This window comes from Centroberyx affinis, unplaced genomic scaffold (genome assembly GCF_046629955.1).
Source record: "Centroberyx affinis isolate AG114_WGS23_722 - 3 ecotype Tasmania unplaced genomic scaffold, CSIRO-AGI_Caff_v1 ptg001599l_1, whole genome shotgun sequence".
Taxonomy (NCBI): domain Eukaryota; kingdom Metazoa; phylum Chordata; class Actinopteri; order Beryciformes; family Berycidae; genus Centroberyx; species Centroberyx affinis.
In genome coordinates, this window is record NW_027280045.1 from 27,330 (window position 1) to 52,698 (window position 25,369).

A 25,369-nucleotide genomic window follows, 5' to 3' on the forward strand; every position below is an offset into this window, starting at 1 on the left:
CCCTTTCAGGCACCCCAGGGGCCCCGGGCCCCGCTTTGGGAACCGCTGCTGTGGAGCTTTTGGACGCGGTGCAGGGGAGGTGGAGGATCACGGTGACCGGGGATCGCATCGAACCCCCCGCCTTGTGAAACACATCTCCTTCTATTCTGCGGTAAAGATGGCGGCGTCAGAGGGGGCGCGCAGTGGCCGGACAACGGCAAAACGATCCTGAAACGGTCTAAATTTTACAGTATCTCGCTCGTCGGGTACCGTAAATTTCCGCCTGGATATCCTTTGGACCACTGGAATAGAGACAATTGCTGTCATACGCCGGGGTTTCGGTTTTATTGTTTGAGGCAGGGTGGGTGGGTTTCCACTGATAACTGCTAACGTTAGCTAACTGGCTAGCTAGCGAGCTAAGACGGGCTAGTAACGTTAGCTAGCAACGAATCGGCGAAGAAGAGCGGGGAGGGGGATTGAGGAAGACTATTCGGACCAGGCCGCTCCAGTTGGGGGATGTGAACCAGAGGTGCGCAGGGGTTTGCTCGCTTAGTCCCGATCGTTGTTACACCAAACTACCGGGATGGGACAACAGGTAGGCCGCGTCGGTGAGGGCACATCGACCGGACTCCAGCCACCACAGCCCCACGCGTCACAGCCACACCAAGGGAAGGGGAACCGGGGGAGCAGCGCCGGGAGGAGACCCCGAGAATCCAGCAGCACCGGGACACCGCCAGGCAGGGCAGCTGCGGTCAATGTGCCCGACCCAGGGATCAATATATTCACGCAACATTCAGGTAATGAGAGAACTACGATATTAAAGGGGGTGTGGGTGTGGTGACGAGGAGGGAGTCAGTTTTTAGTTTGATTTTGTTTGCTGCTATTAGCGTTTGCTAGCCGAGTCCATGCTAATCTGACAACGACGCGTTAGCGGAAATGGCCATGCCAACCAACATTGCTATCCATGTCTCATCCATTTGTACTCAAGTGTTAATTTGCCCGTTATATCTGGGAGTGCAGACAAGAGACAGTTAGTAAGAAGGTGAATAGCACTGCTCTCTTTTGACACGGCAGTTTAGAGTGTGTGTGTGTGTGTGTGTGTGTGTGTGTGTGTGTGTGTGTGTTGCATGTGATCTGATGATCCCATAGAGAGAGAGAGAGAGAGAGAGAGATAATGCTGGTGATCCAGAAGAAGAAATAGTCATCTGAGGATTGCCCAGCTGTGCCCTGCCTGAGGGACAAGGCTTGGAGTTAGCTAGTTAAGTTCACTTCTAAGGTCCCTCTTTGTGATACTTTGCTTGGTAAACAATGATCCTTGCCTCGGGGGATTGAGTAGCAATTCCACTCCATTAACTCACTATAGCAGCTACCACAAGCTCACATTACTACACCGAGTGGTTTTCACATGCTCACTTACAACCCCTGTCTGATAATGTCTACTGTTACAACACACTCAGCAAGCAATGGAATTAATGATCAGCTGACTGCACCCTTTGATCCTATGGGGATCTTTGTGAATAATTGAAGTCACCTTCTGTTAGTATGTGATTACAACCATGCAAACATGAAAGTTTAAAGCTGCGGTTGGAAGCAGATTTTCTGCTGTGTAATTCTTTATCCACACGTGATCATTGTAGACTAATACCCAGTGCTGAATTATTTAGCGGAACCTTTTCTCTCTTGTCTCATATGGTAGATGAGTAGTTTTATTTGGTAAATCCTGTATTACAGGAAGAATGCAGATTATCAGTCATATGAAAGGAATGAGAACTACAAGACAGAGATAGCGGCAGTCACCCCAACCGTCACCAAACCTCCCATCACCCATGTTCCTCCCTCAGAGCCTTGGCTGTACATTAATTTTGTTATCTGTGCTGTGAACCGTGGAGAATAGCACAGATCTCTCTCTCCTCTCTAAACTGTGGTTTAACAGCCTAGCTTTAACTCCTCTGTCTCCTTCCTCCCAGCCCTCTGCCCTCAGGCTGGCTCACTCAAAGCCTGATCTGGAATCATAAGTAATGGGGATGACAGGATGCCAGGGCTTCTATACTGGGTGTCGTGTTTGACTATTCACCCATCCTCTGAGACACTGGTTTCAGCTTTCTCTGTGTGTGACATCGACTGCTTGGCTTGATTGTGCCCTCTGATTGTAAAGTCGGTGAGATGTTTTAGGTCCGTCTGTCTCTCTGTCTCTGCTGCTGTTGGCCTAGCTGACTGGAGAGAGAGAACTAGGCTGCCTGCATACCATTACACACAGTTATTCTCTCAGATGTTTCCTCCAGTGGATCTTCCTTTGTGCACACTTCACATGCACTGCATAGATCTAAAGCTACTGGCATAGCTTGCCTAGTTTCCACCCATGTCCCAGACCTAACTTCACCACACTATTGCAGCGAGCAAGGACACACGGAAGGTTCAAGCATTTGGGAATGGAACGTGCTTGCAGTTCCTGGCTGTCACATCTCCACAGTAAACCTCCTCAGCTTCAAGTGCGTACACAGACTGACAGACCTGCAAAGTGCAGCGCCACTCGCCGTCGGCACTGTTCTGTTCTCTCCTCTGTCAGGGCAGGAGTGGCCTTTTTATAGCAGCCAGGGTGCAGTCACATAGCCACTCTGCAGAGAGACTGCTACTCCTCAAAGCACACAATAATAGAACAATGACTCTAAGTGAGGAGGCTTGGGACTGTGCACTCAGTCTTCCACTGACTATCAAAATGCCCATTTTATAGCAGGCTATTTATAGTAATAATGATACAGCATTACCTTGCACTTTTTTGGTGGGTAATAGTGAGGCCTTAAGAGTTCCTCTATGAGGCCATTTTGATTGTCTCAGTGAGAGAGGGAGTGAGTGGTGATGGGGTTGATGAGATGGCAAGATTTGATTTCTCCTGATCTGGCTTAGACATCGTGTCACCAGGTCTTGTCGAGAAGAAGTTGTGATTTGACTGTTGGGGTGTAGTTGTGATCTGACGGCAAAGCTGATTCATCCTCTTATTGTTTTTTTCTGGAGGCAGGGTGATTACAGAGTCTTTCCCACTTAAAGCTGTCAGGGAATGACACGTTTGAGTGGTTAGTTTAATCCAGCTTCAGACCACTTTGTAATAGACAAGCCTACTTCTTAGGTTTGGCAAATTAATGTCATGCAGAACTAAATGATGACTTCTATTAGGATGAAATTGAAAGGTGCAGGTTGTCTGAGGAATGTGTGTCTGTCTGTTTAACTGATGTCTGTGTGATGCTGCTTACCTTTCCATTGAGTATCAGTGTGTATCATATGTGCACATGCTTCCACTAGACTTTCTACTGGTATGCCTGAAACCAGTGAGTCACTGTAGGGGGACAAAGACAACAGGCAAACAACCGTTCCTGTGAATCAGCTGCAGATCTGCCCGCTAGCCTAATGGCCTCTGCCTTCCCTCATCCTTCGTGTCTCTCTCCTCAGTAGTAAAGAATCAGTCAATGTCTGTAGATTGCTGCATTAGTCTGTCTTTTTCTCTGTCCCCCCCAGGCAAGGTGAGTCAGCTCCTGTCCCCTCCTCGAGTCACTGCCATTTTCCTCCTCAGCTCATCGCTAATTCAACATCCCTGTCTCCTACCAAGACGATGTTTACCCCCCCAGACAGACAGACAGACAGACAGAGAGCCCAGCTAGAAAACACTGAGCTAACAGGATAGATGAGGTGCAGGCCGCATCACTGCTGATTCAGAGGGAGCCAGACAGCCAGCCACCTCTCTGGAAGTATTGGTTGAAGTGCAGTATTGGTGAAGCAGTGGCAGCATCCTATTGATGATTCCACCCCCTTTAGCCTTGTCAGGAATTCAGAGATCCCCATCACTGCAGTGGGTTCATCTGATGCACACACTGCAGTGGGAAGAGTCCTTTGCTATTGAATGGCCACAGAGGGGTGAACCTGCTGGGAAATCAGCCTCATGGTTAACTGGATTTCTGTTGCGTGGTTAAAGTACTATTATTACTATTATTTTTCATTAGTTGTGCCTCTCATGTCTTATATCTTGCCTCTCTTATATGATATGCTATATCATCCATGTGAAAATGTGTGTGAATCAGTGTGATCGCTGTATTGAGTGAAGCATGATGCCTTCAGTAATAGCAACCAGTGAGGGTCCTTTTTGAAGGTTCTTTTTATATAATCACGTCAACAAAGCAATAGGCGTTTCTATTTATACTTTCAACAGATCACAGAAATTGGGGCAGATGAGCAGATCAGAGTATTTTTTGGCAGCAGCATTGATAGTGAAAGTAGAGCCAACACTCTACCTAGTGCAGCACTGTGAAAGCTGCCCAGAGGAGAGGGAAGATGCCTGGATCCAGGATCCAAAGGCCTAAGCTGATTTGCATCAGGGGTGAAATTAGATTAGAGACAAATCCACTTTTCTGTAGGCTATATGTGCAAAAGCCCCAACAACCAGGATAAGTGACACAGCAGGCAAGGCACTATCTGTGGAAAATTGAGTTTCGGAGGCTTTGGTGGCTATGGGTGAGACTTTAACAGGTTTTAAAAGTTAATATCCTGGAGTAAAGATGATATCTTTATAGAGAGGGGTTGGTCACTCCTTGTGTCTGGCGTTTACCACTAGGAGGAGCCATGGCCACACCTCCTCTAGGTGAAACAGGGTGGAAATTAATGCAAAACTGATGAGGAAGTAGTGGAGCTGGCACTAACTGTGATTAGGGATGCTCTGCCTTCCCTAGATGGACATGTTTGTAGGAGCACAGAGCACACAAGTGTATGCGTATGTATGTTATTTTAACATAGTCAAACATAGCAAACATGGGTTATTTCTGAAGACTGCATGTAACTGTGTGTACTCTGTAATGGTTGCTTGTTTAATAATTTATGTCTCTCCGTGCCTTCAGCCTCAACTCAAGCCCCTACTACCACTGACTGCCAAGCCTGTGCATCCCGCAGCCCAAGCCTCTGCCATTAGCCTCTGCAGTCACCCAGCCCTGCCTTCCTTCAGCCCCCTACAGCCCTCTCTCTTGGACCCTGGCTGTTGCCACTGGCCTCAGTCCCAGAGTCATCTATCTAAGAAGCGCTATGCCACTGAAAATCAGTAAAACCCCCAATAATTCCCAGTGCTTCATGATAGAATGTTCCGTAAACTAATGTTGCCACACAGCAAACACAATTTCCCCCCTCTTTACAGATGTTGGGGATAAATAAAATCACAACAACGTGCTAGCAACTATTTGCGTAGTAACAACATTTTGTTATAAGAAAGTGAACAAATTAATTGCTGGAGGCTATAAAAGGCTTCATATCGCCATGTGCTGATTTTTTTTTCAATGCAAAGCTTAATTCAACCTGAATTTTGCCCTGGTGACTGCATGCCTCTGTACCCCAACCCCCAGTCGCAGCCTCTAGCCTCAGCATCTGCTACCAGTCAGCCCTCTCCAGCTCCCAAAACCACAGTCCCAGTTCTCATCCCTTGGCCCCAGCTCTCTGCAGCTTATATCATTAAAGAGCAAGTATTAATCAGAGCAGAGCTACAGAGTGATTGGCTGTGCAGATGGAGAAACCGTCCTTTGCATCTGTCAGCTTGACCACTCAAAATATTGTAAACGTTGTGGAGAGGAGTGTTGTAGTGGCCACTGGTTAAATCACGGTTTTCACTCTCGAGCTGTGTTGGTGCAGCAGGGAAAAAATGAGATATGGGAAGGAGAGTTTGAGTGCCAAGCCTGTTTAGCGTTGATTTGCTTCCAGGATCAGTCCTCTGTTGCTGGCATTATCACTGCTGCTTATCTTCTGGGTTGCAGGCTGGAGACTTGGCCCGGAATGAGCACTTGCCCACATTTAAGCATACACACACTCACACATTCATGCACACACTCATGCACACACACACACACACCCTCTCTTCCTTTCTTTCTCTCCTTGTTAGTGAAGTTGTAATTGAGTGCAGCTCTGTCTGAGGATTATCCAGTGTGTCCTCTCCCATCTACTTCAGTGTAATCACCCACCAGCTGACCAGTCAGTCAGAAGGCTTTAATCTAGGTATCCTGTGGCACTGCCAGGCTCACACACACGCTGTGGTGTGTGGACAGTAGAGAGAGCGAGTATTTGCTGATTTTACATTACTCGTTTCATTGATTGGATTGATGATTGATTGCAATTTACTTATCAGTTATCTAATTATTGTCATGGTTACTGTGTTGTCAAGACTGACTTTTTTTCTGTTTTTGCTTTATTTTAATGCCTCTTTTCCACCATTGTTTTCTCTTTTCTCTTTGTTCAGATACCAATGTATTTATTGATCTGTGTAGGGAAATTCTCTTTTTGCTTGCCCTCCAGGGAGGGCCAAACACAGGATCAGCTATAGAGCAGCTGGTAGGGATTCAGTGTTTTGCTCAAGGACGCTTCAGTAGGACGGAGGCTTGCTGACATGGGGTTTGAACCCCTGTCCTCCAGTTAAAGGACAGACATCACTAGGCCACCTTGCTGCTCCATTATTGCGTTACATTATCATGATATTATGTATTTCATGCAATATAGATCATGTAAATTTGAGAGTGTGTGTGAGATGGACAGAGAAACCATATGAGTGGGTGATCGAATGGCATGGGCATTCAACTTGGATGCCATGCTCTGCTGGGCTGATTTGGCAGCCAGAGGCATCTCGGCTATCTGACGACAAGCAAAACCCTTGGTTAGGGCCCCAATCTGTCGATTAAACTGAGAGCCATCCTAAAGCAGATAAACCTACACCCCAGCACAGCTTAACCACACCACACACAGATTAGCTGGTCAGACATAAGGCTTAGTCCTGGATATTCTGTAAACCCTCACCAGAAAGAGAGAGGAAAAGGGCAAAGGGGGACAAAATGAGTGTGTCCTTCTGGGCTTTGCAGGGATCTATTGTGGTGAACACGCCTCTTTACCTGTGTCATTTTGGGAGTTGGCTCACACACACACACACACACACACACACACACACCTCAGCCAGACATTTTACATCATCCTGACTGTGTGGTTCATTTAACAAGAGTGGGCAGATCTGCAGTGAGGACAGCGCTCTGACATCTCCCGTAGTCATGTCAGCTTAATTTTTCCATTCTCTGTACTTCTGTATGAATTCATGCCTGTCTGTTGGACAGGAACAATAGGCTTTCATTTGACTTGGGGATTGAGCAAGGCTGAAGTGGAAATACCTGTCAGCGATCCAGACGCATGTTCTTGCTCATTTTTTTCACATCAGGATGACTGAAAATAATGAGTTTAAGTGTAAACATCCCTTTATTGTGGCCCTAAAACAGGTCGACAGCTATGAGACTGAGCAGAGAGACAAGGTGACTTCAGATATAGCCTACTCTGTATTTGGTATTGAAAGATGACTAAGATACCATATATAAATATATTATCAGCCTTAGCTTGTCAGGCCATATGGCTGGTTGGCCCTAGGTGTGATGCAAACCGCAGCAGAAGGAAGAGAACTTCCTTCAAGTCATCATGTGCCACTCATCCTCTCTGCTGTCACATAAAGCAGCACTTAGCCATGTTGTCTGCACACCTAGAGGGAAGCACTTACAGCCCATTATTAACCCATAACAGGCCCTGGGAGGGCCGGGCCGGGCCGGGAGGGGCAGGGCTGGATAAGCTGTGGGTTGGGGCTCCATTCTTCTCCATTCCTGGATGATCCACTGGCCCTTAGGCCCAGCCTGGCCGTTGTCCTCTCCCTAATTGGTGCATTTCCATTTGAGCAGCAGACAGGGCGACCGTATAGACAGAGATGAACAGAGAACATCCATAGGCGTTCCCGGCAGCGACCTGTGTGTGTGTGTGTGTGTGTGTGTGTGTGTAATTACTCAGAGAGATTTACGGCACAAGGATGTGTTAAAGGCGGGGGTTTGGTTTGAGGGAGACGTTTGAATCTGACGGTGTGTACAAGTGCGTACATGTATGTGGTTGCAGTAGTTGCATATGCAGTACTTGCACTGTGTTCTAGTGTGGTTTAATGGCCAATCTATCTGTGAGCGGACGGGACATATTGTGATTGAATTGACAGGGTGAATATCAAGTCCTTAGGAACAAGGGAATGCCTTCCTCATCCAGTCCACACACACTTGTGATGTGGCATCAATGAGGCTATTGTCCTGTGTCCTGTCCTCATGAACAACAGCTGGCTCCTCTCTCCACTTCAGCAGTGCCTACTCTATAGACTGCTTCTCACACGGTAGATGGATTGCTCAAGAATAGTGTTAGTTACTAGATTCAGGAACGCACTGATACTGGTATCAGATATTGGATCAATACCAGGCTAATGCAGGATGTTGGTAATGGAACATTTCTCAATACTAACAGATACTAAAAGCCATGTGTAACATGTTAGAAAACAAAGCAAAGTGACTTGATTTTTTTCTTTTCTTGCACACAGAAGGATCTTAAATCTCACAAATGGAGGAAGGTTAGCCTATATTTGTCTAAATATCCCAAACTAATGGTCTAAATTATTTTATTGTCAAGGTGAATAAGGTGTAATGAATCAAACTGGTACTTTGTCTCTGTCAATAACTACATTTCAGTCTACATTTCAGTCGGTGACAACACTGAGTAAGCGGTATTGGTGAATTCCCATCTAGATTGCAGCGTCTAACAAATAAAACAATGATTCATCAAGATGGATTCTGGTGTAATGAAATGCCACCTGGAATCTATTGTCCAAAAACCTGTTAGTTTTGGACTGAGAGTCTACAAGCCCTTTTCAGCAAATCCACTGACAGGAACATGGGACTGTAACGCTCATTTAACAGCCTTTTTTCATTTATTTATAAGGCACTTATAACAAAACAGAGTTGTCACAGTGTGCTTTACAGAGCAGAAGATGACAAATAGACCTAAATTGAGGTAAAAGAGAACAAACGCATCAGATGTGGACTGCTGTACACCAGTCTGTCCAGGCTCCAACCCTCCTGTTCTGTCAGGTGTCTGTGAATTTCCCTCATTCTTTCCTGCCCTCCGTTGTCTGTGGCCGCCACAGGATCTAGCCTGTCCTATAGGATTGTGTAATGTCTTGTGTGTATGTGGGTCTCATCCGTGACATTGTCTCGGCTCATTGTTAGGACTTCCTCCAGGCAGGCAGCCGTCTATCTCAGAACCCCGATCACTCTGCTATGCTCTGCAGGGTTATTTCTGGATGTCATGCTGCTATGTTTTGTTCTCCAGTAGCTAAAAATAACCCTCCCCCCTTTGGCCAAGGGCTACAGATATGCTCCGTATTGTTTCTGATTAGGGTGTGTGAGTGATGTTATGGTGTTGTTGTTAATACTTTGGCAAAAGGTAGGCGGTTGGTGAAGTGAAGGCTTCATAGACACATAGAGACACACACACACACGCAATTCCACACACAATCACACACAAACAGCTGCAAGGGAAGCAGGGTCCTGGGACAGCCAAGGAGATTCAATATCACCATTGAGGTGTGTGTGCGCAACGTGCAAGTGTTTTTGTGTGTGTGTGTGTGTGTGTGTGTGTGTGTGTGTGTGTGTGTGTGTGTGTGTGTGTGTGTGTGTGTCAGGAGCGGGGTCACCTCTGTCCCAGCTGTCTTGGGGGTGTAGGGTTGGCTTGCCACTCAGATTCACAAACACCCTCAGCCCTTCGCTCTCACACAAAGCCATGGTTTCTTCAGAACACACATGTGCTGCACTTCACAGCACACACACATTGCAGAGGCACCAGACGGGCACACGCCGTACCCCGCGCAGACCAACTGCTCCCTCAATCAAACGTCTCAACACATGAGGCTTGAGCTTGGCCAAGCAGAACAGCATCTAGCGATTTGTTTCTATCAATCATGAGCCTGGTTTAAGAAGGATTTAAAAGTGATTTAAGAAATATGATCAAGTTCATGAAATTGGATCATGGTGGGAAAAAATCTCATGTAATTTGGTTCTTGGCTAGGAGCCTGGGACTACTTGACTAATCAATGGTTGAGTTTCATTTTTTTGTGTTGCTGTTAGCCTCTGTTGACTGGAATTCAGATTTCCCAGTTGGGAGGATACAGTCAGCGTCTTTTGACTAATGTATATCTTGTGGCATTAGTGCTGAAATGATTAGTTGATCAACAGAAAAATTATCAAGTATACTTCTGATAATCGATTAATCATTTTAATCATTTATCAAGTAAAAATACCAAAGATTTGCAGGTTACAGCTTCACAAATGCTAAGATTGGCTTGCTTTTTTCCATTTCATATCATTTTAAAATGATGAATGCTTTGGGGATTTTTTGTCTGCCAAGTAAGCAATTTTTAGACATTTTGGGCTCTGCTAACTTTGTAATTATTTGTGACATTTTATAGACATGATTTATCAATTAATTGAAGAAATAATCGATAATGAAAATAATCGTTAGTTGCAGCCATATCTGGCATAATATCACTGTTTCATTAAAAAAAAAAACATTCCAGGGAAGAGTGGTGTGATATGTATGTAAGAGGAGCAGCTCTGACAGTTGGCCCAGCTTGAGTACAGCAGTTGCATTCATGCACATGCACACATACACACACACACACACACACTCTCTCTCTCCCCCGCTCCCCCCAGAGGCAAAGTGTGGGTCAATAGGACTTCTCCCCCATAGGGGAAGCAGACCAGCAGACCATCTGCTGTGGACCGCAGGACTGGCCCATGCCTCACACACTCTCATAGACCACCACACACACACACACACACACACACACACACACACACACACACACACACACACACACACACACACACACCAAATTCATCTCAACTTTCCTCCATACCATACACCCAGCCCTCCCCCCAACTTCTGTAAGCACAGCCCCCCCACCCACACGCCTTTCTCGCTCCCTCTCTCCACGTTTTGCCGTCCCTCACAGTGTGTAAAACCACAGCGAACATCAGTCATGGATCTCTGTGCTCTCCAGATGGACCTTGGAAATCCTGACTCCCCTAGGCCACATCAAAGCCAGTAGGGAGTTCTCAGCAGGAGGCTGCTAGTCACTACTGCAGCTTCAGATGTTTAGGCGGTCTAATTCAAGGGCAGCGTGGGTAAATACTTTGTCTGGGGGGTCTCCGTCTCTCTCTGACTGCCTCGCGTGCGGCGTTCGTCCTCCCACAGCGAAGGAGATGGTTTAGTGGGTTTTTTGCCAGGAGATGTAAGCTTGCTCTTTTCATTCTCCATAGTCTGTCAGTCTGCATAGACAAGTTTAAAACCAACTACCTGGAGTCAGCACAGTGGATCGAGAAAGCCCCAGTGCTTGTTGGGATACTGTGACTGGTAGCTGACCAAACCAGAGGCAGAAGATGTACTGGGAACTGTGGCTGAGCCAGGTGACGGCCACTGCTGCGCTGCAGTGCATGCTGGTCCAGAACAAAGGTGGGAGAGCCGGTGTCTAGATATCTAGGCGTGATGGAACAGACTAGACAAATGTAGAGCTAAACTGTTTGGTAGAGGAGAAAGATGTTTACTCCTACTTGATGTTATTTCAGTTTATATATCATACAGTGTTGATTGAAACATAACCCTGAAACCCTCAGATGTTGCTCTCGCTAGCACACATGGCATGTTGCTGCCACATGGTGTGTAGACTAACAATGGAAAACGCTACAAGACTTCTTGAACTGAATTTCCAGCCAACTTTGCAAGATCAGCGTGCTGTGAGAGAGATACCAGAACTATGACATGAGTTTTTCACTCCATTCTTCAAATTTCCTTGGGACAGCCTAATCTGCTCTAACTATGGTGAAATCATGTATTTAACTTGGTTCAACCACAATTGAAGCCATGCCACAATGTTTTAGAGGATTAGAGTGAAAATCCTGCATCAACGTTCTCACTGACTTACTCATTATAAACTGATGCTGAAGAGTTGGGTGGGACTGAACATTTGCAAATCTGTGTACCCATTTGTGTAATTTAAAAAACAAAAACCTGCAAGAAATCTTAAGTCTTAAGTAAATGCAATCTACTTGACACCACAGTCTCACAGTCCTTCTGTTCTCAGCCTACTTTTCATAGTCAGCTGTTTTTGTCAGATAATTTATGCTTCTCATCAAGTTAGGTTTTTACAAGCTTTACATCAGTTTTTGCCATTTCTCTTGCATTTGTTAGTCCCCTCTCCTCTATTTAATACCACTGTTACTACTATGACTAACAGTTTATCATTTAATCATTAAATGCTCTTGTACCGTACCCTCTGTTCTCCGTTCCCCTATTTCACCACCCCAGTCTCCCACTCCCTCCGCAGCTGTCCAGACATGCAGTAGAGTTTGGCAGCAACTGTTGAGCGTAGTGTGTGTTGTGTATACGTGCACTAGATCATGTTGAGGTGTGTGTGTGTGTGTGTGTGTGTGTGTGTGTGTGTGTGTGTGTGTGTGTGTGTGTGTGTGTGATGGTAATAGAGGCATTCTCTGAAAAGAGGCAGTATCTTTCCTATCACATTTTCATAGCTCCTCCTCCATAGCTCCTGCTTGTCTTAAATACACACATACACAAACCCTCCCCCTTCAGTTCGTACCTGTTCAGGCTAGACACGGCAGGTCTGGGTGTGTGCGTGTGTGTATAGCCAGCGATAACTTTGTTCTTCAGAGAGTGGACAGATTAAAGTAATGCTTTTGAGGTGCCTGGGGGCCAGCAGCAGTTTTGAGGAAGAGTGGACAGCACTGAGTGGTCATCTCCACACGGGGTTCAGGCCGGTGAATGGGCCCGGACAGACAGGTAGACACACAGATCTCAGAACAGGGGTTTTATGTAATATTCTGCAGGATAGAGGGTTGAACTTGGACCGTTCGGTTACAGGACAGCATCTTTATCCACTTTTGCCTGTTTATTTTAAAACAGTATCATGGATTGACAGTCTTCTGCTCAGCTTGTTGTGATCAGCTTGTGTTTTGTGTAGATGGATTCCCACATGGGAATTTGAACACTGGAGGGTGTTCTTTTGACAAGCTGCCTCAAAACTGCCTATATTTTCTGCCCAAAATGTCTATTTGGATGTGTTTTACTGTACACTGCATGTGTCTGTGTGCATCTTTGTGTTCACTGTTTACTTTTGCTTTCCACAGGCTGGGAATGATGTTGCACTGTCAGTGACACTTCTTTTCCTCTGTTTCACGGTTTATTCCTTTCTCTTTCCATCCCTCACTCCTCTTCTCCCTCCAGAAGCTCTCCACAGGCCGTTCGGCCTGGACTCGGCGGCGCTGACGGAGGCGGTGCGCTGGAGCTCCAAGGAGAACCTTCTGGGGGCGGCCGAGAGCGACCCCAACCTCTTCGTTGCACTTTACGACTTCGTAGCCAGCGGAGACAACACGCTCAGCATCACTAAAGGTAAACAACGGCATGGGACTGTGCACTTTTCTTAGACACAAAATCTGTGTTTATCTGTATGTTGTCTACTTATCAGTTGTCTCACTGCCACAAATTCCGATTACACAAGAAGGTTTTAGTCATGTCACATGCTGAAACTCGACTTGAAAGACTAGACTCCACTAGACTCTCCTCTACATCATCACTAGAGGCTGTTGCTCGGCTACCCAGTGTGATGTTCCTCCGACAGATATCTTTCCACGTCACTGATCACTCTCAACCACGCCTTGCTGAGCAACGCTGTTAACATTTGTAGCAACAGTACAGTGGGTGATTCTTTAACAGGCACCACTGAATCGTATACCAGAGAGTCATCAGTAAAAACTTCTAGGCCCGCCAGTGATTGGCAGGTCGCTTACGCCTAGAGAGAATATTTATTGAGTGCAAGTGTAGTTATGCCAGAGGAATGTTGTGTATCAATAGAGGTTACCCAACCGCCTCTGTAGTTTCACCTTGTGGCGGCAGCAGCCCCTCCCCTCTGATGTCCCACAGCTCTCTCACTCTCTCATGGTGATGTTAAAATAATATTGTAACTTGTGTGCACTTGTAGTTTGGTCTTATAAACAGGGTGGGAAATTAACATCAGCCATCATCCAAAAGTTTATTTCTACTCTATCAGCCACTTTGGCAGGTAACCAAACATTGTCTGGACTGGAGGTTGAAAAATCATTTTAAGCTTTTAATACTGAAAGTGGTGGGGCAATGTGGCTGGTGGATGAACATGTTAGCTCAAGTTAAATAACCAAGATGCCAATGATGTGTACACTGTCTTTGACTGAGAGTAAGGAGATTGGAAGACCATCTTTTCACCTTGTATCCTTATGTTAATCCCCTCTCTGTCACTCTCTCTTTCTGCTCTAAACCTCTTCTCTCTCAACCAGCAGCAGTTAACCAATCAACCAGCTGCCCCCCTGAGTAATGAGCTTAAAATATCCTCATAATATTATCCAGAGACAGCCAGGCTTGTGTCCCTAACCGATCTAAAGCGTTAAACATGGAGGAGTGTGTTAATTATCCATCGTTTTAAGACTTGCACAGCAGCTGCCTGGGATGGAAATGATGCTTAGACCCTGACTCACAGACCAAATCCGAGACTCCTGCCCTCCTGCATGCACATGTGCGCGCACACTTACAGTCTCTATTGCACTTTTTCTATGTGTCCCACTCTTTCTCTCTCTCTCACTTGGAGTCATGCACACCATGGCATGCCTCTAATGCTGTGTTAATATGGAATCCGTTCAACTGTAATAATAACAGGTGGATGAGGGCAGCGGGCCGGGGCTGATCACAGAGAGGGACTTAACAGGCCTGCGTCTGGGGCTAATCACTGTCTCCTCTCCATGCCAGGCCAAACCAGGCCAGGCCAGAGCCTCGCTTAAAGCACACATGGCTCCCACTGTGAGGCAGGGAGGCAGTCAGTGTTTCCACTCCCACAGACTTACAGACACAGACGACAGACACAGAGGAGACTGGTGGGTTGGAGGGCTGGTCGTGGCTTGCCGACTCTGTCTAATGTAGGATTGCTATGATAGTGTGTTTAGTTTTATGAGCTAGACCTGCATCTCTGTTTGACTGTTACGCGTCTGTCAGGAGGCTGTGGCTGCCTCGCTAACCTGACTGCGTTCTGTTGGTTAATGTTTACTCTACTGAGTCGGAGTATTACATTCCACAGTGCTTAATGTTACAGTATGTTACGCAAACCCCTGTAGTTTTGGCATGTCCCTCTAGGCATAGATTAACAAGGATTATGCTACTGTGTCACAATAGCCTCAGGGCTAAGATACTGTGTAGTCATCAGAGCGGCTGAAATTTGTGAATGAACAGTTTTTTTGTGAATGTGTTAATCATTGGGGGATGAGGGATACCTTGATTGTGAAATTTGAGTCTAAGTGGAGAGAGAGATAAAGACAAATGTAGACAGGAAGAAAAAGCAGAGTGGAGGACGAGTGTGGTGGAAGTGCAGAGGTTGGCAGACTCGTACTTCCTGCTCCCTCCCCCGGCGGTCTGACCGTCTGCTCTCTGCCAGACCAGCTCACCGTCACTCCCTGCCAGCCACTGCCCCCTTAACTTACTCTTTCTTCCTTTCCCTCTCTCTTCCTCCATCCATCCATCCCTTCCTGCAGGCAGGCTGAGGACTGGCAGGGTTGGTCTCTGCTCCTCAGTGTCCTGCAGGCAGTCGTCTCTGTTTGTTGTTCTGCTGTGTCCCTGCTTCCTCCAGTCTCCAGCACACCAGCCGCTCTGCTCCCTCCCTGTCTCCAGCATTGACGTCAGAGACAGACGGATAGAGACAACAGACCAAGTCACGACATGCCTAGCTTTACCTAGCCCTCTATGACAGATATGCTGTACGCCCAACCCTATCATTGTTCCTCTGCTGTTGATTTAGTTTCAGCGAGAGGCACGTCGTATCTATGACTCCTCTCCCCTGGATGTGATCTGTTATTAAAGCATAACGACCAGGGCTGTAACTTGATGAGAAAGTTTCTCTCTACTTGTTCTCTTTCTAACTCAGTTGAAAGAAAAGGTGGAGTGTTGGACACATGGTGCTGGACCAAAAAGCTCTGTTCTGAAAGAATGAAAACCTGTAATCCCCATTGGACCTGTAATTACTACATAGCACGTTAAAAGCATCTTTCTAAACTTGTGATCAGAGAATTAATCTTTTACATTTACATTTTAGGCATTTGGCTAAGGCTTTTGTGGGGATCAAACCTGTGACTTTATAACCCAGTTTGTCTAACCGCTAGGCCACGCTGCCAGCGATCAGATCACCATCAGATCTAGTCTTACAAGTTTCCTTATTCTGTTTCCTCTCCTGTGTCCAGGTGAGAAGCTGCGTGTGTTGGGCTACAACCAGAATGGCGAGTGGAGTGAAGTGCGCTCTAAGAACGGCCAGGGCTGGGTGCCCTCCAACTACATCACGCCCGTCAACAGCCTGGAGAAGCACAGCTGGTACCACGGGCCTGTGTCCCGCAGCGCCGCCGAGTACCTGCTCTCCTCCCTCATCAACGGCAGTTTCCTGGTGCGGGAGAGCGAGAGCAGCCCCGGGCAGCTGTCCATCTCGCTCCGCTATGAGGGGAGAGTCTACCACTACCGGATCAACACAGCCTCCGATGGAAAGGTAGAACCAGGAACAGTTTAGTGTGTTTGGGGTTTGGTGGTGTCTGGGTTGTTGAGTAGAGCTGCACGATTATCACTAAAATGACAATCCTGATTATAAGATAAGATAAGATAAGTTATCACTTTATTAATCCCTGTGGGGAAATTCGGGAATCTATCTAGAGTTTGTGATGACAATTATTAATCACAATGGTTAGAGTTTGTGATGACAGTTATTAATCACAATGGTTAGTCTTGATGATTTGAGGAACAAATTTATTTTACTTCCCTTTTGGTGTGTGTGTGTGTCTGTTCATATCAACATTTTGATGACATTCTGATGTATGATCATGCCTAACTGTGCAGCCCTAAAGTCCTGTTTGCAGTAGTTGGATTTAGGACATTACCAGGTTTTTTAAACTATGTCCTCTTTCTCTTTGTCCTCTTCTCTCTTTCCTTCTCCCTGCCCACCTCCATCCTACCTTCTTTCCCTCCCCCCCAGGTATATGTGACGGCTGAGAGCCGTTTTGCCACCCTGGCCGAGCTGGTCCACCACCACTCCACTGTAGCCGACGGCCTGGTCACCACACTGCACTACCCGGCACCCAAATGTAACAAGCCCACAGTGTACGGTGTGTCACCCATCCATGACAAGTGGGAGATGGAGCGCACCGACATCACCATGAAGCACAAGCTGGGAGGAGGCCAGTACGGCGAGGTGTACGTGGGCGTGTGGAAAAAGTACAACCTCACGGTGGCTGTCAAGACGCTCAAGGTCAGCAGGCACTCTTGTAGTCATGATTTGATTTATCTGAACTTTGTTTCAAGAAATGCAATTATAGAATTATCCTGTTCACAATTGGGAGCGATGGTCATTCTCCCAGCCCCATTTCGGCTGTGACGAGGCATGAGCAAAACCATGGTCATAGATCACCACCTGCAGGTGGACTTGGGTATTGCATGTGATATCACTGTAGATATTTTTAATTTGTTCCACCTGCTAAATATGTCCAGCTCATTAATAAAATATTTTTTTCTTTTCTCTTTCTTTTCCTTTTCAATTCCCTAATGACAGGAGGACACCATGGAAGTTGAAGAATTTCTGAAAGAGGCAGCAGTTATGAAAGAGGTTAAACACCCAAACCTCGTTCAGCTACTAGGTCAGTACTTATGGATAACCCTGATTTAAAACCTAATTCCACCAAGGTTCCTTCCAGTATTTATTCCAGTATTTCCATTATTCCAGTATTTATTATCTTTGCAACTGTATTCAGACCTCTGCTCCTCCCCCAGGTGTGTGCACATTGGAGCCTCCCTTCTACATTGTAACAGAGTACATGCCCCACGGCAACCTGCTAGACTACCTGAGGGAGTGTGACAGGGAGGAGGTGAACGCTGTGGTGCTGCTCTACATGGCCACACAGATCTCCTCCGCCATGGAGTACCTGGAGAAGAAGAACTTCATACACAGGTAAGGGGCTGTCTGTGTATCTCCCTGTATGCGTCTGAAATCTCATATTTCACAGTAGTCTAATTTCTGTTTTTTCTTCTTGCCATCCCTCCCTTGTTTCCTCCCTCACTTCCTCTCTCCCTCCATCCTTCCCTCCTCCACCCCTCCCTCTCTCAGGGACCTCGCAGCGAGGAACTGCCTGGTTGGGGAGAACCATGTGGTGAAGGTGGCAGACTTCGGGCTTAGCAGGTTGATGACCGGTGACACCTACACTGCCCATGCTGGGGCCAAGTTCCCAATCAAATGGACCGCGCCGGAGAGCCTCGCGTACAACACCTTCTCCATCAAGTCTGACGTCTGGGGTGAGCAATACATGCACATACATACATACACACACAGCATTCATTGGTTCTCTTACAGCATACTTCTCTTATGCTCATGTTTGATTCTCCATATTATTCTTCCCTGCAGCATTCGGGGTGCTGCTGTGGGAGATTGCCACCTACGGCATGTCTCCATACCCGGGCATCGACCTGTCTCAGGTCTATGACCTCCTGGAGAAAGGCTATCGCATGGAACAGCCTGAAGGATGCCCACCCAAGGTCTACGAACTCATGAGGGCATGTGAGTAACCGCTAACTTATCTACCGTGACCTAATCCACAAAGTGGTAGCACTGTGCTGGGAAGACATGGATAGAGCTTGACTGCATAGACATGAATCAGTAGGGTTTGCCAGTTCTCTCAGATCTATTTTGTGTTCCACTTCACTGTATCCTGTCATGAAAAACAAAATACTGGAAGCTACCCATTTTTATTCATTTTTTTAAGAAAACAAATTCCTGCCCTCTGATCTCTGAACCAGAGGACCTGTGGAAGAAATGCCTGTTTTGCAACCAAATCACTTCAAAATCCATTTCCAAGTCATCTTTAATCATCAAACATGGTCATTTATTGTATTAACACGTCTGTCGATCATTTTAAGAGTAGAAAATATAAATGAAGGGTGCACCAGCCCATTATGGGCAGTTATGCTATGTGTGAGTGACTGCAATTTCCCGTGTCTCTCTCTACCAGGCTGGCAGTGGAGCCCATTGGACCGGCCTTCATTTGCTGAGATCCACCAAGCCTTTGAGACGATGTTCCACGACTCCAGCATCTCTGAAGGTACAGTCACATGTCGCTTATCCTCAGCTGGCATGCAGATCAACTGTCAATCTTTTTTGTAGCTCAAGGCCTGCTTTCATAAAGCTTCTAAAAATAGGAGCACTGATTAAGCTGAAGAGACTAAATGGATCTCGGATTAGCCTTCTTGACTTTTTATTTATTTATTTTATGAAGAGCCGCAGTCTATCCACCTTAGCTTCTGGAAGTGGAAGGTCTTAGATTAAACTTTAATGATCCCTGTTGGGGAACTGGGTCATTGCAGCAGTACAGAATACAATATAGGTATGAAAAGAACAACTGGAGAGTATTGAAGATAGTACAAGAAATAATTGGAACAGAAGAATATATTTAGGATAAGAACATATTGATAAATTACAATAAATAATTTAACAAAGATACAGTAACTGGAGAGCTGAAAGGGTGAAGGAAAAAGTGAGAGAGAGAGGTTTAAAACCCACAGATTTAGAGAGAGCTGACACATTTTCATGCCAATTTTTGTAGTTTTTGTGGGTCAGTGGCTTTGGATTGTGGCTGCCTTTAACTGAGTCCTCTTTATTCATTGCAGAGGTAGCAGAGGAGCTGTGTAAGACGGCCTCTTCTGGTCACGGCGGGCCGCTGCACTCCTTCGGCCACGACATGCCCCTGCTGCCCTCCAAATCCCGCACACTCCGCAAGCACACAGAAAACAAGGAGAACATTGAGGGCGGGCTCGACGGGCGGACCGACCACGGGACGCACGGTCACTCAGGTACAGCCGGCCACGCCTACCACAGTACCAACCAATCAGGTGCAAACAGTCATGCTTCTGCAGGTATGCGAGTCCACACCCATTCTGAGAGGCTGCAGCGTCGCCAAGCCCGCCGTCTGAAGAGAAGGGCGGCCATCTTCCTGGAAGACTGACCACCAGGCCCAACAACTGGCCGGCAGCCAGTAGATCAACCAGTCCAGTCTGTCACAACAGTTGCAGAGCAAGGATAGCCTGAAAGAGTCACATTGGCCACATGAAAGAATCACATTGGCCTAGGATTACAACACTGGAACAACACGTCAGTGCTGTTGCAGGGGTTGAATACTACAGTCATTTTCCTTGATGAAAGCATAGTGATAAAGCATTTGATTCCCCTGTCACCTACTCTGACCCAAGGTGGCATGAGGCCTGTTTGTATTAATTTGCATGTATGTTATCTGTGATTTGAATTAACACAAGGATTGAAGATCTGCCTCATTCTGTCTTGTCCTACTAATTACATCACTATAATTAACGTATTAACCATCAATGCTTGGTAACAGGACTTGGATTAAGATTGGCCAACCCTAATATTAAATTTGCATTAAACTGTCTGTTTGTTTTATTTATTGCTTTTTTTTTATGTTGAAAATAAAAAATTCTTCAACTGTATGTTTAGTTGATATGTGAAAAAGAGGGATAATCGAATCTGCCCTCTGCTTTCCCCTTTTATATCACCTTTCCACCATTTAATTTAGCTTTTAAGTTTTAGTTCATAGAACATACATCTTCACTAATGCTGTGAACATACAGCAACTTTCCCAAAGTCATAAACACCATTAAGACCCTGCTCCAAAACATCTCCTTGTTTCTTCACTAATGTTATCAGGAAAGTTTACACAGGAAAAAAATGTAATGGGAAAGATTGGAAACACAAACTGCATTTTTTACTTATATTTACTAATAGTCATTTTAACAAGTGGATTTAGAAGTGTATATAAAAAAATAAATGAAAAGAGTTGTCATAGCTGTTGGCAGTGAACTGCTGTGTGCTCTTGTTCATTCCACAAAACTACTTTATGGATGTAAACAATTAACTAGGAAAGATGATTCATCATGCTTAGTTATTTCACATCTGTGAAGATAAGAGAAGTAGGACTTCTGCAAACAGTAGAGGTGGAATTTAAACATTCTCAGCTAATCTAGTTGGTGTTGTTGCCTGCTACTGCTCCTGTTTTTTCCACCATTATCCATTAATTCAAATACTGGTTAGTAAAACTGATGCACTATCCTGGATTGATTTAAAGGCTAGCAGGCTATTAAAATGTCTTTTCCTCTTGGAGCAAAGTTATGCAACATTTGTAGTAATAGTGGATGGGCAGTTTCTGCTTGGCATGCTTACGCATCCTAGCAGTGATGTCTGCTATGAAGTTGCTCCCTGGGGTATATTCATCATCCCATCTTTCACAAGCTTAAATTGTAAATCATTAGATTGGCGTCAGTGTGTGTGTGTGTGTGTGTGTGTGAAACTGGCGTGGGCTTAAAACTTTCCATCCACTTTCCTGAAATGCTTTTTCTTCACTTCTTATGACTCCCCAAGGAGGAAAGAACAGCTTTTAGTAAGACGGAGAGAATAGAAATCCATCTTATGACATGCAGTTGCAGTTGCAGTTGCCTGATCAAATGAGTGACATTAATGTATACAGAAAAACAAATTGAGAGATTAAAATAATTCAGACAAATATCCACCCCTATCTAGCTGGATGTTAACCACACTTTGACTGAATTAAGGTGGGCCTAATTCATTCTTTTCATCTCTCTCTAGGTCTGGTTTCTACTTTGCTAGGAGGGGATGGTCGATCAGGCAGCTCCCCAGCTCTGCCCCGAAAACAGCAGCCTCGAGATAAATCCCCCAGCAGCCTTTTGGAGGATGTACAGGACACGGGCACATTCACACGAGACCGAAAGACCGGCTTCTTTAGCTCCTTCATGAAGAAGAAATCTTCCTCCTCCTCTTCTTCTTCTTCTCCATCCTCCCAGCTCCAACAGAACCTGCCGACACCCCCCAAGAGGAGCAGTTCCTTCCGGGAGATGGAGACACAACCTCATAAGAAATACGAGCCCACGGCTGCCTTCAGCGCTCCTCCTCCCCTGCCCCAGTCAGACAGTCTGGGGGGCTTCTCTGCCTCTCCCTCCCACTCCCACGGGGAACCCACCCAGGCCCAGTCCCGCTGCTGTGGAGCCACTTTTGGACAGAAGCCCTCTGGTGGAGGCCCTGGGTCCCAGGTGGGGAGCAGCAGCAGCTGGGGGGGCCTAGCTGGCTTTTTTACCCCTAGACTCATCAAAAAGACCCTGGGGCTAAGGACAGGGAAGTCGACCTGTTCGGAGGAGGGTGGAAGTATGGTTGGAGGGCCCAAGCCCTTCCCCAGGTCCAATTCTACCTCCTCCATGTCAGCTGGGCTGCCTGACCTGGAGCGCATGGCTCTGACTTTACCTAGGAACCGCAGTGCTAAACCCCCTCTGGAGAGAACTGCCTCCACCACCTCCCAGCCAGAGAACGGGGCAGCGCGGCCCTCAGAAACCCTGCTGAGGAGGATGGATGAGGGGACGGCACAGATCAGGGAGAGGCCCAAAGCCAAGCTGTTGCCCCGGGGCACAGCCGTAGGGGTGAGGGCACCAGGGGTTGGGGGTGAGGCCGGGGAATCGGACAGTCTCTCCCGGGTCAGGGAGGGTAGAGAGGAGAGTGGGGGAGGGCAGGACAGGCAGCAGGGGTGGTCGTCTCCTTCTAAGACTTCTGGTTCGGGTGCGTCATCAGCTGCTGCAGGTGTACCGACTCACAACCACAAGGTCCCGGTCCTGATCTCCCCCACGCTGAAGCACAGCCCGGCTGACGTGCACCTGGTGGGGGTGGACTCTCAGGGGAACCGCTTCAAACTGTTGTCTGAGCACCAAGCAGACCGAGACCGGCCACGACTGGTCAAGCCCAAGTGTGCTCCTCCTCCCCCTCCCACCCTGCGCAGCCTCCAACACTCCTACAGCGGCGACGGAGAGGAGCAGGTAGGGGGAGCGCCCGTGGAGGTCAACGGAGACACGTTAAAAGGTCATAGGTCAGGGCGAATATCAGGAGGAGCGGTGACGGGTAGACCGTCAGTGCCACCACCACAAGTGCCTCCTGCACCTTCTTCCTTTTCCTCATCTTCCTCTGCTACCAACAACAACACGACTCCCACCAAAATGGCCAACGGTGCCACCACCACTGCCTCCTCTTCACACACAGCACCGTCCGCCGGTTCCAAAGTGGCGCTGCGGCGGACCAGGCAGCAGGCGGAGCGGGTGCCTCTGGAGCGGGTGAGCCGCGAGGCCCTGCTGGAGTGCGCTGAGTGCCTGAGCAGCGCCCTCCACGCCAGCTCCGAAAGCCCCTCCAGCAGCCAGGTGCTGGACGCCGGCCACCAGCTGCTAGACTACTGCTCAGGTTACGTGGACTGCATCCCTCAGATGAGGAACAAGTTTGCCTTCCGGGAGGCGGTGGGGAAGCTGGAGCTCAACCTGCAAGAACTGAGGGCCTCGTCGTCCGGAGGCGGAGGGCTGAGCAGCCTGGGGCCTAGCCCCGCCTTGGACAACCTGCACAGCTGTATTAAAGAGATTAGTGATGTAGTACAGAGGTAGCCACTGTGACAAGACCAACCGTCACCCCACACTACCCGACAGACCGCTTCTATTCCCTTTTTTATGTTTCTGGTTCTAATGACAGCTTTTTGGGGGACGAAATGAGAGGAATCTCTAAAGTACCTCAGAGAAATCACTACAAATTGTTTATCTTTTTATTGTTTACAGAGGACTGTTTCATAAAATGCCAGTGTGGACAATAATGTTGCTCTGACCTGTACATACAAAAAAAAAATGTTTATACCAAACTAAATGTGGTTCAAGTCACGCCATGAAATCTTCTGCCCCGAGTCTCCACCTGGTTGTGATAAAGGCCTCTTTGTTAAATGAATGTGGAGTGTATCAGCTGTCTGTAGCCAGCCCAGAAAGTAGGTAACGAATAAGCTCATTCTGTTTATGTCAGTCTGTCATACACTGAGCAGGAACAATGGTGGTTGTGCCCAGCTTCACTGAAAATATTAGGCGTCCGTTTCCCTGACTAAGATCAAGCAAAGTGATTCACGTATCTATGGGGATCATCCATTGAGAGTATTTTGTTTTACAGTACAGTATTTTTCTCAGTGTTTGGGGAACTGAGTGACCTAAAGCCATTTTTGAAAGCCATTTTAATCTAAAATCGAAGGATTGGAATCGGCAGCAACATCACAATTTGATTTGATTCCAGTTTTTTGGGGTCACAATTCAACGCCATTTTATTTTCAGTGCAGATCTTTTGTCAAATCATTTCAATTTCATAGACTGACAGTCATTGTTTTTCAAAGGAATGAAGGAGAAAAAAAAGTGATAAAACCATATTCAATAACTGAAGTTCCCCAAAACTGTCTTTGTTGGTGTTTGTTAAACAGCTTGACTTGTTGGTATCTGGTTATCACCTTGTTTTCAGTCTGAGAATCATCTCACAGTTGGAATTATTTTGACTGTGACATTGCTAGATGTCGCTACAAGCTGAGAGACATTAATTAAGGCTGGACAAGGGAAATGGATCACTTAACACTATTGGCATCTCCATTAAAAGTCATTTGACAAGCGTGTAAATAGGCTCAAATGAAACATGAAAAGTTTACCTTTCAGCAATACCAAATACATGCTTATTGAATTGAAAAAGAATCACGTTAAAACAAGGAAAGACACATTTGCAATTTTTACATGAATCGATTTTGTTTGTCCACCACAACTACTAAAACATAATGAAAGAGTGTAGGGCGTTTTATCATATCCACAGCATTTATCTTTGTTCTGGTGACTTGACTAACGTTCACACCTTAACACAGTGCCACATGGATGCGGGGAAAAAAATCCCAAATCCCCTAAAGCATTTCAATATTTATATCCTTGCACAGTACATTTCCTTCTTGTATATTGGGAAGTAGAGAGAGTAGAGTGAGGAGAGAGAGCACAGGGTAGAGCATGGGGAGGTGAAGCGGGACAGTATCTCTATAAGTGTCCTTCTGAGTATGGACAGTGCTGGATTCCCTGTAGCCTTGTCATGGCCTCAGTGCCTCCGATTCTTCAATGTATGAACACTGCAAAATACAGCGACCTACTCACCGTAATCACACAGTACTGATCTCTCAACAAACAAACTGCAGTATGTCTTCAGCACATGAGCGATTTGTACATTATTTGGTTTCAAAGAAAAAATGCTTTTTAGAATGTCTTTACGTATGAACTTGAATTTTAAATTATTCTTTTTTTTTTTTTATTAAAAGCACAGACCTATTTTGAAAGAAAAAAATGTTATGTAAATATTTGATTTATTTCATATCCAGGAAACAAAGTTTTATGTGTGGTCACAACATAAAGAGAAATGTTTTTGACTGAAGAGATGTATTTGCAAGACTGAGGCCCATTCAACCACATCTGAATATCTGCTTTATGAATGTATTATTCTTCTGTTCTTCAGTTCTCAACCAGGTCGAATGTTCATCTG

At 46.3% G+C, this 25,369-nt stretch overlaps 1 protein-coding gene across 2 annotated transcripts; it reads left to right on the forward strand.

The window, feature by feature from the left end:
- Nucleotides 1-272: 272 nt before the first annotated feature.
- On the forward strand, nt 273-25,369 carry LOC139651141 (tyrosine-protein kinase ABL2-like). 2 transcript variants are annotated; one of them, XM_071527985.1, is made up of 12 exons: nt 273-776; nt 13,129-13,293; nt 16,158-16,453; nt 16,934-17,206; nt 17,507-17,591; nt 17,725-17,902; nt 18,059-18,243; nt 18,353-18,505; nt 18,957-19,046; nt 19,612-19,794; nt 21,599-22,494; nt 22,540-25,369. In XM_071527985.1, the coding sequence occupies exons 1-12, from the start codon at nt 563-565 to the stop codon at nt 23,437-23,439; spliced, it is 3,618 nt and encodes a 1,205-aa protein (XP_071384086.1). In that variant the 5' UTR covers nt 273-562; the 3' UTR covers nt 23,440-25,369. The 2 variants fall into 2 exon arrangements, with proteins under 2 accessions (XP_071384086.1, XP_071384085.1); XM_071527984.1 differs by having other exon boundaries at nt 21,599-25,369.

What these genes read in the sequence shown, in the direction of transcription:
- LOC139651141 (XM_071527984.1), top strand. Translation starts at nt 563, where the DNA reads ATGGGACAACAGGTAGGCCGCGTCGGTGAGGGCACATCGACCGGACTC. An exon ending in AAACCTCGTTCAGCTACTAG is followed by an intron (nt 17,592 to 17,724) that starts GTCAGTACTTAT and finishes CTCCTCCCCCAG; the next exon opens with GTGTGTGCACATTGGAGCCT. An exon ending in AAGAAGAACTTCATACACAG is followed by an intron (nt 17,903 to 18,058) that starts GTAAGGGGCTGT and finishes TCCCTCTCTCAG; the next exon opens with GGACCTCGCAGCGAGGAACT.